Source organism: Propithecus coquereli, unplaced genomic scaffold, assembly GCF_000956105.1.
Source record: "Propithecus coquereli isolate 6110/MARCELLA unplaced genomic scaffold, Pcoq_1.0 Scaffold199, whole genome shotgun sequence".
NCBI classification, from domain to species: Eukaryota; Metazoa; Chordata; class Mammalia; order Primates; family Indriidae; genus Propithecus; species Propithecus coquereli.
In genome coordinates, this window is record NW_012144855.1 from 2,514,041 (window position 1) to 2,527,464 (window position 13,424).

The window sequence follows — 13,424 nt, forward strand, 5'->3', positions numbered from 1 at the left end:
TTCTTTAATATGGCTGTCCACCAGAGGATTTAAGAAATTAGTTTGAAATCAAACCAAAAATTTATGGCAGAGTAGGGATTAAAACTTAGGTCTCTAGCAGCCAGCCTAAGGGCTCCTTTTACTAAACAAATAGTATCTGAGGCAATGCATAATTAATTATTAAAAGATTAACTTAGGGACTGTTTTTTATCTTAACTAGAATAGACATCAATACATTTTAAATAGTTTTTCAATGAATACTGATCCTAAGAGCTTGCCACCCGACTTGCTAAATATTCTAGTATACAGAAAAATCAGTTAACAACAGGAAGCTTTTGCCAAATATTTGTTAACTGATAACCACCGGGAACATATTTAAACCTTGTGTTACTCTGAGCAAAAAATTAACAATCCTCAGAACTTTTCTTTCTCTGTAAAATGAGATAGTATCTGTACTCAGAAAAATAACATATATACATGGATGCCTGACATAGTAGATGCTCAATAAATGATAGTTATTGTTTACAATAACAAAACAACATCCATCCTATGGGGTAAAATTTCTTAATACTTACAGCCTGGCTTATTTTGCGTTAGGCTCAGCTTTGGTTGCCTTTTCATTACTTACACCCTTTTGCTACATGAATTTGTAGTGCCTTCTCTCAGTTGTGTTGAACTCAACAAAGATTACATACTAGGCCAATCTCTCTACCACAAACCCACTCCTACATCAAATCAGTTTAAAATTATTAATAACATCATGCCCACCTTGAAAGGGAAAATAAGTTTTACAAGATTGTTGGAGGTATGTGTGCGGAGGTGGAGAGGGCTACTTCTACTGCTTTGCCTTCAAAATGAGAGAGAAAACTGGAGACTAAGGATTTATGTGCACACGGAACTAGAAAGTACCTATTTTCTTAAATTATTTTTATAACAACGAATTTAAATGTATATAAATGTAGAACCATTTACAGTGCTGACAAAATTATAACATCAATTTACAAATTAAACAAAATCTATACAACCAAAAACATTATAATTTGAAAAATATTAATTGAATGGGACTTGAGTGCTGTTCACTGAACTTGAATTTCTACTTATTATGTGAATAGGGCAGCATCTGCTACAGAGCACAGCTCCTTGAAGTTCAGTAAGGTTTTGTTTTTTTTAAATGAAGGCAGAAGATGAAATATGAGAGTTAGTTTCCTCCTTGCTCATTCCTTTCCCAAAATAATCCATGATGGCCAAGAACATCATGGAGTCCCAGCAGGTCTGCACTCAGTGAAGCTGGATATGTTCATCAAGCTGATTTTGAACAGAAAATTTAATCAAGGTCATCACGTAGTAAAAATACCCTTCCATTGAAGGCGGGTACAGTTCAAAATCTGGATTCACAGGCTTTACCTACCTTTGCACAGACAGCAGCTGACAGTCCAAGAACAGGGCTGATGGCCAAAATCACAAGGGTCAGCTTCCAACCACGTGTAAATCCTACTATAAAACCAGTGAAAAATGTTGCCATTGACTGAACGAACATTCCAATTTTGTCACCAATTCCTTCATTAACTTTGGAGACATCACTAGAAGAATAGTGTTAGAAATAAATGTCAGAATTATAAACACAGAACTTTTCCCTTCAAGCCTGTTTTGTTTTGCTTTGAATGTGGGTTAGTTCTATCTAGGGTCTCTGGTATATATGCTTGTTTTATTTGTCAGAACGTAAGTTTCTAGTAGGATATTTGTTATTAACAACAACAATCTCTGAGTTTCTAGCAGAATATTTGTCGTTAACAACAAAAATCTATAGTCCACCCAGCCCCAGGAAATGGACATGGAGTACTCAAGAATTATTCAACCTAGAAATTTAAAATTTGTTGGAAATTTCCCCAGAAAGCATCTTGTTATTGCTGTACTGCACATTCTCAGAGGATCTCTTCATTCCAGCAAAGACAAATCCCTCATTCAGTGCTAGTCATGCAGTCCCCTCATGCCCTGCTGGGCCCTGGGAACAAAAGGATGCATAAGACATGGTTGCTGCTCAGAAGGAATTTCGTCTCATCATTACTTCTGAGTGACACCCTAACACCTCCTAACAGATGTGATGACATGTATTTCATTTTATTAAGAATGAGAACCACATCCGAGTTGAACATTAAACTAGGTACTTACTCTGTGAGCCGAGTGTTAAGTTCCCCAACATCATGCACATCAAACCAGCCTATTTCCTGTCTCATTATAGCATGGAAAAACTGTTTTCTAATTTTGTATGTTTGTCTTCCAGCTGCCAGGCACCAAAATGAAACCTGAATGTAAGCAGCAACAAGCACCCCAGCACCGATTCCACTGTAATAATAGGCATACCTGAAAAACAACAAGAACACTGCACATACTATTTTCTAATTGATGCATCTTTCCCAAAGAAACCACACATTTTTATTTTTTCAGTTATCTGCATATCTTGCCATTCTCAATAAATAAGAAGGGGTTGTAACAAGCAGTGTTGATGGTCAGCATCCAACTATATCTGTACCAGCATAGTAGAATGGTTAAGAGTGGTGCATGTTTTGGCTCAAATTCCAGCTCTTTACTTCACTGATGTGTAATCTCAGGCAAGCTGCTTAACCTCTCTAAGCTTCATTTTCTAACCGGTAAAATGGAAATAAGAATAGTAATATAGTCATGTGTGAAATATACTTGGGCCAGTGCCTGGCACACAGTAAGCACTCAGAGAATGCCAGTTACTGTGAAAGGCTGTGTGGTGTGTTGGGGGGTCACAGCATCAAGTAAGATCCACCCACGTGGTCCTGTCTACTTTTATTGCATCAGTTGATGATCACTTTGGGGTGGTCTTTGCACATTGGGGAATGGAAGAAGTGACAGAACTAATTTAAGCATTTAGATTCAGATTTCTAAATTGCTCAGCTCTGGCCATCAGATTTTCTGAATAGATTCTAAGAATTTTCATTTGTATTCATCTATGCCTTCTTGGGCTCTCTTTCTATTAACAGCTAGAGAAACTTTGCATTAGATGAAACTAAAATCTTAGTTTGTACACTGAGAGGTATAAGAACTGATGATGAAGAGTATTTTGCAAATAAATACTTGGATATTGAAAAAAAAAGAAAGTGGAACCAAGAGATGGAAATGGTCCCTTGGCCTTTGGGCTATTAATCTGGCAGAGCTTAGATGCCAAGAGACAACCGAAAATTTAAAGAAGTATTTTTAGGCCAGGCGCGGTGGCTCATGCCTATAATCCTAGCTCTCTGGGAGGCCGAGGCGGGTGGATTGTTTGAGCTCAGGAGTTCGAAACCAGCCTGAGCAAAAGCGAGACCCCGTCTCTACTAAAATTAGAAAGAAATTAATAGGACAACTAAAAATATAGAAAAAAAAATTAGCCGGGCATGGTGGTACATGCCTGTAGTCCCAGCTACTCGGGAGGCTGAGGCAGGAGGATCGCTTGAGCCCAGGAGTTTGAGGTTGCTGTGAGCAGGCTGAAGCCACGGCACTCTAGCCCGGGCAACACAGTGAGACTCTGTCTCAAAAAAAAAAAAAAAAAGTATTTTTATATCATCTGCCCAACTGGCTATCATGAGTTATCCTAAAATGCTTAATGAATCAACTAGCAGCCCTTCCAGTTTAAACTCTAACAATAAGAAGCACAGGCATCATCTAAAACCAGACTCTTGATCAATATAGAAATGCTGAATTAATGTTTCCTTGTTCTGAGTCTTCACATTTAAAAAAGCAAACAATTCTTGGCTTCACTAAACAATTTTTAGGTTAAAGGCAAACATTTTAAGATGAAATGCAGTATTCCAATATTGCCACTTTTAAAGTTCACCACTTGTCATCTTCAAATTAAAATGTGTGTATGAACCATGCAGAAGATATAAAGACGGCTATATAGTAAGTAGTCTTCGATGTTATTGTTCACAATTCAGTGCTCCACCTATCAGGAACCTTGGTAACCAAATCTTCCCCAACCTACACCATGTAATTTACAATGTATTTATCATGGAAAATGCAATTAGAGCAATAAATTTTAGTTAATAAATAACTCAATAGTTAATTATTATCCAAGTGTTATAGCACTTGGTATAGCAAGGGATAGCTAAAAAGAAGTCTCCTTTAACAAGTAGAAATCATGCTTTGAGAATCAGTTTATGTACTTTCAATCATCAGTGCATGTTTACTCAAAATATATTTATATTGAAGCACTTGTGATGATTACAAGACATTCTATTTCATTTCCCCCAATATAAAAAATAATGCCTCTCCACAGGAATCTTTGGAAGTATTTGCTTCTCATCTTTCAAAATATGATCAAGTATCTCTATTTTCTTCAAATCTACCATATCATTTACAGGATGATATAGAATCATTACCTTCTGATTCACCAACACATACCTTTGGATATCTATCATAAGCTATTCCGGAGAATAACCTTCAAAATACGTAAATCATTAACAAAAAGTTTCCCCAAGGTGAGTTAAAGTGAGAGTGACTATATTTATTCTTAGATGTTTTATTTCATTGTTTGGATTCAAATGCTGAGCTTAAAAAATTCCTGTTGGCTGATCATGTTATCGTATCATGACTGAAAACATCTAGGAAGCAAACTAATAATTACAAGCTATTGAAAATAATGACTCTTAATTTAATTACATTTTAAAAGTCCACTTTAAACTGCTCTAATTTCCCTATATATGATATTCTATATTTATCAATACATACATAAGTCTATTTTAGGCTTAACTTTAACTTTAGTACATCTTACGTAAAAATTCTTTTCCTAAAAAAATTATACGTTGTATCCTCCTGGAAAACCAACAATCGTGTTGTTCGCCTCAAAACTTCAAATTTCTATTTTGACAATGCAAAATTTTAAACATTGCTACTATTTGTTTTTGTTTTTTTTTTTTGCCCTGGCTAGAGTGAGTGCCGTGGCGTTAGCCTCGCTCACAGCAACCTCAAACTCCTGGGCTCAAGCGATCCTCCTGCCTCAGCCTCCCGAGTAGCTGGGACTACAGGCATGCGTCACCATGCCCAGCTAATTTTTTTTTCTATATATTTTTATTTGTCTAGATAATTTCTATTTTTTTTTTTAGTAGACACGGGGTCTCGCTCTTGCTCAGGCTAGTCTCGCACTCCTGAGCTCAAACAATCCGCCTGTCTCGGTCTCCCAGAGTGCTAGGATTATAGGAGTGAGCCACCATGCCCAGTCAACATTGCTACTATTTGATTGTTACAGAAAAAGCTTAACGATAGTAAGGAGAGTGTCTAATTACGTGGTCATTTCTTCCTCCAGATAGGCGAAGATCTGTGTACTGTCGACATCACCTAAACCAACACAAAATAAACATATACCATTTATGTCTCTTTGGTCTCCATTAAAAACAAGCATATAAAATTAATCAAACTCATTTCAGTTGATGATTTACACAAAAATAGGTCAAACTGACTCAGTTTTAATTATATATAAGCATTATAGCATCCATTCAAATACTTCCCTCTGGTTGTGTGCAACCACACACACACACACTAAATTCAACATTTATTTGTAAGAAGAAACCCACATTTCATAAGAAGTATTCTATCAGCAGAAATACTAGTGTCCTTGAATTAAAATATTTTATGGAATATCACTCCAAGATGCCACAAGAGAAAAATGTCTTTTAGCATTCTTGTCCTAATAAATATCAATGCATGTTTGACAATGAAGTACATACTGAAAATCTAATACTGCATTTCCAGTTTTTATTTTCATTTCAAAATATCAAATACAAAGAATAGTATAATAAACACCAGTGAGTTCATTACCCAATATGAGCAACTGCTAATATTTTTAGACAATGTATATGATAAAAGTCCTTCATAACTTAACCCCCCACACACACCCACACCAATAACCAGTGTTCAACATTTTGGTGTGTGTATTTTCAGATTTTCTTTCATGTATACACATGTGTCCAAATATATACACACACTTATTTTTAAGGGATGGAATAATTTACATTTAGTGGCCAATTTTCCATGTCAGTATATGTATATCTATTTTTTTCAAAGTTCCATCTGTTTCAGATGTTTCCAATATTTTACTGTTAGGAGCAAAGCTACATTAAACGTACTTGTACACACTTGTTATATATGTACATATGGTAAGTATTTTATAGGCTAAATAATCACAATCAGGACTGCTAAATCAAAGGGGAGGCACACTCTAACTCTCGTAGTCATTGCAAAAATTTATATTACAATATGGGAAGGCCTAGTTCATATGAGTCTGATTTTGATAGGTGGTGGGAAAGGGGAGAAAAGAGTATTTCTGGCAAAGTGAACAATGTGGTCAAAGTCCTTGGTATGTCTGAAGAATGAGTAAGTCAGTTTGGCTGGGGCCTGGGGTGTGTTGCATGAATGGAATGAGGTGGTTGCACGCATGGCTGGAAAGATAATCTGGGCCCTGAAGGTGTCATGCATGTGCATATATGTAAGTAAAACTCAATGGAAATTAAGCAAGTGGGAAAGGGGAGGAGGGTTTGGCTAAAATCACACCTAATAGGTACAATGTACACTACCTGGGTGATGGGCACACTTATAACTTTGACTCAAACTGTACAAAGGCAATTCATGTAACCAAAACATTTGTACCCCATAATATTCTGAAATTATAAGAAAAGAAAAGAAAACAGAAAAATTAGCCAGCATAGTAGCAAGCGCCTGTAGTCCCAGCTACTCGGGAGGCTGAGGCAGTAGGATCACTTGAGCCCAGGAATTTGAGGTTGCTGTGAGCTAGGCTAACGCCACGGCACTCACTCTAGCCAGGGCAACAGAGTGAGACTCTCTCTCTCTCAAAAAAAAAAAAAGAAATTTAACTGGAAAGAGGAGAGACTAAGGGACGTGAGCTACTACAGTTATGTAGGGAAAGAGAATCTAAATGAGAACAGAAAAGGAAAGTACTAGTACTAGCAAGATTTATAGTGGAAGAAGTTACAGGACTTAGCAACTGATGGAATGTAAGGAGAGAGAGTAAAAATTAAAAATGATCAAGACCTCAAGCCTAAGCATTTGGAGACTGCTGATGTCACAGTGGGAAATAAGAAGTCAGCAAAAAGAGCTGGTTTGGTCAAATGAGAGAAGATTATTAGTTCAGTCTTGAACATTTTTATTTGGTAGTGCCTGGCACATTCGACTGAAGATGTCCAATAAGTATTCAGAGTATGACTTTCTAGTTCCAGAGAGAGTTCAGATCTAAAGATTCAGGAGTCACGTGCTGGGCTAGGCCATAGCTCAATTCAGGAAAGAAAAAAGCCCCCTCTCTTTACCTGTAAGGACAGCATGACAGGTACAAAGAAAATGGCAGGCCAAGCACAGAACCCTGGGGAAAACTGCATGAAGGTGTAGGACAGAAAGCAAGGCAGTGGTAAAGAGATGCAGAGACATAGCAAAGCACCTAAGAGAAATCCTTGACTGCTTCCCTTTATGTCAATACAACAATAAATTTTTTCAGATGGAATTTTCATTTAAATCAGTTATGAGGTTTCTTCTGCTCCACATTTTCAAAAATAAAACAAGGCATCAAATAATCAGGTGAGGATTTTTCCCCCAAATCAATCTCAGAAAACCTCTCATTACAGATTTCCATCTTCTCCGTCTAGCTAGGAAATGTTTCTAAATAGTATAAACTGTCACTACTGTGTATCACTACCAAATCGAGTTCTATTTTCAAGTCTAACTGAAAACACTACCAGTTTCCTCAATTCCAGAGATGAGGGAACAAGACAATTTAAACAAATGTTCTTGGGCAATGGTGGCTTCTAAGTCTACACTCATTTATTTTCATATAGTTCAAAAAGTAAATAATTATGTTCAAGGTCAAAGTTGGCTCCTTTATGTTTATGTGAACGACAAAGTTGGCTCCCTTATGTTTATGTGAATGACTATATCATATTTACAGTTTCAGTCATCAGAAAGCCATTCTAGCACCAAGTTCCTTCTATTTGTGCTCTAGGAGTGTCAAAGTGTACCAATCAGGATAAAAACTGGGCATTCAGGTCCTTGACTGAGATAATCTTTATTAGCCAAAAAATGAAATAAAGACATCATGTTCTTTAGACATCCCCTAAACAACATTTTTTTCTCTTCCATTCAACTTTTATTAATTAAAAGTTCTCTGGCCTAGAGATTTTTCCCTCCTCTATGAGTTCCTCACAAAATTCCTGAGACATGTTTTCTCAAAATCAAAACTTTCAAGCTGAAATGACCTTAGGGATCACACAGACCAGTAACTTTTTACTTACATGACTGTCAAAGGGCTACTATGCAAACTAACACTTAGAAAGAAGAATATTTGAATAGTATTCAAAAATTAATATTGTTCTCAGTGGGAAAAAGCCAGAAACTCTCTGGGCTATATAAAAATATCAGCTGAATAATCAGTATAAATAAGCTAAACATCTAAGTGTAGCATTTATTTTAACAAAATATTTGCTTAGACTCTTGACTACTTGCTCATCTTCTGGCTTCCAGAACCTCATTCTCCTGGTCCTCCCACCACTCTGACCTCTCTGCCTTCGTCTGGGGCACTGGCTCCTGCTCTCCCTCCTCCCTACACGCTGCAATCCCTGCAACTGCATGCACACTCCCAGGATGACCTCGGCCACTTCCACAGCTTCTGTGACTCCCAAACCTGTATCTGGAGCTATTCAAACCCTCTCCCTCCTCACAGTTAATGATCTGGTTCTGGTCCTCATCATCTCTTATCTCTATTCAAACAAAAGCCTCCTAACTGGTCTTTCTACTCCCATCAGGTCTTCATGGTGCCACCAGATTTTATCTTTGGAAACAAAAATATAATCCTATTGCTTACATGAATAACCGTCAATGGCAGTTTACCGCATGAAGTCCGAGATCCATAACATGTCATATTATCCCTTTGCAAATCTTGCCACAACAGACATGTAAGAGGATCATATTTTTGAAATATCAACCAGTGATTTTCCAGATATTTTCTTTATCCCCACACCTTTCTCACAGTTCCAGTAGCTACAGCACCGTGCAGTCACTGTCTCGAGAGAGGCTGCTGCAGTATAAAAGAAAAGTGTGTATGTTTTGTCTTGGCTGTCCTTGAAGTCTGAGGAGGAAACTGAGCCTGACAAAATATTTCACTTGAATGTCGTGAGACTAAGCTCCACCTTTTTAGACTAAAAAATATTTTCTGCATGCTGAGAAGAAGAGACGAGAATTGAGGACCCAGAAGAGAGGAACCCTGCCGCCTGCCACCTAAGCGGACCCCAGAGTGAGGCCTGGGAAAAGGAACGATTATGCAGTGAGTTGAGGAGATGGCTTCAGGACGGCCTCCCGGCGTCTCTTTGTACCTAGAGAGACACAGAAGGAACAGAATGGTACCAAAGATTCCAGGAGAGGAGAACGAGAGCGCCTGATGGAATGCCTGCGTAGAAAATGATGCTAATCATCGCTTGGCCTTCATACTCGCCTGGAACTATGTGGGCCTCCCCAGACATACCCAGGGAAAGGTGAGGGATACCCTAAAATAACGGAGATTAGGTTTCTGCCGCATTAGCTTAAGAGAGACTCAAAATGGAAATTATGTTATATAAAAGTTATGGGTTTTTCACACTTGGATTCTGGAATAATCCTTACATTCACTATACACCTTTCTAGCCTCAGCTCACCCTACTTCCTCATCCCTGTTCTCACCAGCTCTCCCCACTCCTGTGTAGCCCTGGCTATAAGTACACTGAGGGGTTTGCTGTTCCTTAACTCTCCCTACTCACTTTCTTTCTTTCAGACTTTAATCACTCTGCTTTCTCTACCTGGAATGCCCTTTACCAAAATTTTTCTCCTGGAAAATACTCCTCCTCCATGAATGAGCTACAATATTACCCCTTCTCAAATGTCTTACCCCAGCAGAGTGACTCTCCTTGTAACTGAATTACATAGTAATTGACACATGATTCAATTTACTAAGTCAATGCTAGAAATATGATTACTTGTATTTATCTCCTCCTGCCACTCCCATTGGCGTGTGCTCATAGAAAACTGGACGATAAACTAGTTTATCTTTATATGCCCAGTGCCCAACCCATTGTATCTGTTGTCACCTAGCCTGTCCCAAAGATTTACAAGTGGTTCCATAGAGCCTCCACATATGCCAGAACATTCCTCCAAATAGTCCATCCAATCATTCTATTTTGTATATAAGTAACCCATGTATTATAAGAATAAAAAGAGATGCAGCAGACCACTCTACCTGGTAAGAAAAGCCTTTGCTAAACTCAAGCAAGACCTCAAAGGAACCTACAACTGATCTGTGCCCATAACATGACTAAAGCCTCCATACCATTTAGGGATACACTATGTCACATTTTTATCGGACCCAAATATTTCAGTATGTTTACTTATTTTAACTATGGAGCACTTAAGAACAGTAGGAATAAAAAGCATGTGACATGGACACACTGGTGAGTTCCCAACTGGTAAACTGAGATCACATTAAAACGGTGGTTTTCAAACCATCTTCCACAGAGACTTCGTGCCAAACACTGTTCTAGGCACTGAGACAGCCACTTCCTCTAATCTTGTTGGATTTTCACTCAAAAGCAGGAAATCCCTTCCCTTTTAGGCCCCAAACTGCAGGTGATAGGGTAATACTGCTGTTTTTCCCAGGAACTTCCTTTTTTTCCCCATATCCCTTTCTCCCCACTCAAGAAACCATAGTAAGTAAACCAATAAATTAACAAGATAATTTTAGGGTAATAACTCTTAACGAGCAAATAACTCTTACCGTGATGTTAGAGTAACTTTGGGGTGGGCTGGGGACAAAAGGTCTTTCAAAGGGAGAACAGAATGATAAGCAGCAGCAACTTCAGAGAGATGAGACAGGGTCTGCAGTGCCCCAACCCGGGGAGGAGACGGAAATGTTCCGGGAACAGGAAGGCAGCCAGTGTGCGTGGACAGTAGCCAGCAGGTAACAAGCAATGAGACTGATGGGACAGGAGGGGGCCAGATCATGTAAGACATAAGGAATTTGTACTTCTTCCATGCCACAGGAAGCCAATGGGAGAGAGGTGACCTGACTAATGCTTCTAAAAGCTCACTCTGATAGTGTGTGGCTAATTGGGCAAAAGCACGCAACAGTGGAAGGAGAGGAGTTAGAAGTTAGAGTTTTATAAGCAAGACATGAGGATGGCTCTGGACACAGGTTGCAGCCAGGGATATAGGTGGTCGGACTCTACAGAGTGACCTTGGCACTGCCGGGTGGCAGGAGACAGACCACCAGCAGAGACCTGGGCTCCGCACTCCCTTCCACAACTTTCAAGCTGGGCAACCTCCCTTTGAGATGTTTTCCCTGGTGAGCTTTCATGACAGACACTATCTACTGAGGGGGTTCTCTGACTAAAGAAAAGTTAATAAACCACTGACTTAAACCATTCACAAGGCCCTTGCTAGCTCAAGAACACTGCTTCTAATTTTCTCAGTCTTCTTGTGCAGGAAGCTCCATCAACCACAAGCAAGAGGAATTTGGACCTTTTGCCTACATGATCAATCTCTGGCATTTGCCCAGGCTGGAGCCTGCTACTCAGTGTGGTTGGGCTTACTGCAGGTAACAGGTGATTTCAGGAGCTACAATCTCTTCGTGGGTGCTGCCTGACCTGCCTGACATCCCAAGGCAAACCTACAGGACAACATCTAAGGGAGAAAAAAGACAAAGAGAAAATTGCTGGCATTTGCTCCCATTTTACGCAAAGTCTGAAAACCACTAGTAGAATGGAAAAAATACCAGACTAAAAGGCAGGATTCCTAGCCCAGGAACTCAGCTCTGTCAACCATCAAGTTATTCCACTGTGACTACATTGCTTAAGCTTCTGGGCATGGTTTCTACTGCATATCTATAAAATTATGGGTTTGGGCTAGATGATATTCTAGGCTACTTTTTACCTACAAAATTCTATGATTCAGTCTTTCATTTATTTATTCCATTTCTTAAACACCTAGAATAGATCAGGTACTGTGTTTTTGTGTGTATGTGTGTAGAGGGGTGTTTGTTCTGGGGGGATTTTTTTTTTTTTTTTGCTGTTTTTATAATATATTGTTAGAGATTACATCGTAACTAATCTACTTTAGGGTTGAAAAATAATTAACCAAAAAACTTACTATACTATATATTACAGAAAAACCAGTCATATTTAAGTTTAACCCAAACTTAAAAATAAATATTTTGAAATATTTTATCATTATTTGGTAACCAATTTCCTCAAAATTTATCCCTTGTTTCCAATGAAACGGTTAAGAACAAAGCCTTGAGCAAATAAAAGAAAACAGATTCATTACGAAATTTTTTATGAAGTATTTAGAATTTCAGTAATAGCTAACATTCTAGTTTGGAGCATACCCATAATGCTGGGCTTAAGGACACAGCATTGACACATTGTCACAGCATGACAATGTTTCGTTTGCTTACAACACCAAAGTCTTAAAACACAGGTACAAGATCTATACACAATTTATACACTCATATTAAAATAAAAATACTGTTTTGAGAACTGGCATTTAACAAATAGTTTTCATGTTCCTTATGGGTTTTAGAGCAGTGAGAATAGAAATGAAAATATAAAAGTAAGTTATTTCTGCTTTTCCACTTTTTATCTGCATTATTAACTTGTACTAGGAATTTGAGTATCTCATTTTCTTCATTCTTCTGCCCACAATCTGGTAAGAGAATAAACAGAATAAACTATAACTTAGTTTTGAAGAAAGAGAAAAGTTATCAATATGGATATACCGTATATTAAATCATTAGACACAATGAACAGTCAAGAGTTTACTTAAGAGCATCTTTGGGTACTAACTACCATGAGACATAGCAAATGTCCCCATGTCCTTTAACTTCTGCATAAGTATTCTACCCTCAGTGTCTTCCTTTCTGGTTACCCCTCTACTTCCTTCATTGCATGGACTCCGTGTCAGTCTGTGTGGGTTTAAATCCTGATTCTGCTGCTCACTAACCACATGACCTCAGACAATTTGAATGTACTTAACCTCTCTGGGCCCATTTCCAAATATATATATATATATGGTCATGTACATTAAAAGAGTTAACATATAAAGCTCTAAGAGTAGTACCCAGCACGTATTAAATGCTCAATAAAGGTTAGCTTTAGTTATTGCTAACAATTGAGTTTTTCAAGGCTCAGGGCTCCCATTCCTTCTACTTTTCTCCATATCCTATCTCAGGAGATTTAACATATTCAACTTAAATTTTGCCAAGTCTCTAGTCCTACTCTTTTTATTTTTTCTTTCCTCTTTTTTTTTTTTTTAGAGATAGGGTCTCACTATGTTGCCCAGACTGGCCTTGAACTCCTGGGCTCAAGTTATCCTGCTGCATCAGCCTCCCAAGGAACGAGAATTACAGGCATGAGCTACCA

General features: G+C 38.2%; 1 protein-coding gene across 2 annotated transcripts in view; it reads right to left on the reverse strand.

The window, feature by feature from the left end:
* The window catches only part of ABCB1 (ATP-binding cassette, sub-family B (MDR/TAP), member 1), a 115,050-nt gene that overhangs the window by 78,139 nt on the left and 23,487 nt on the right, over positions 1-13,424 (reverse strand). For both annotated transcript variants that reach the window (XM_012643510.1, XM_012643512.1), the window contains exons 5-7: positions 5,268-5,319; positions 2,149-2,340; positions 1,388-1,559 (exon numbers count right to left, since the gene is read on the reverse strand). In XM_012643510.1, the coding sequence (XP_012498964.1) occupies positions 1,388-1,559; positions 2,149-2,340; positions 5,268-5,319 (416 nt within the window). The remainder of the gene's footprint in view (positions 1-1,387; positions 1,560-2,148; positions 2,341-5,267; positions 5,320-13,424) is intronic.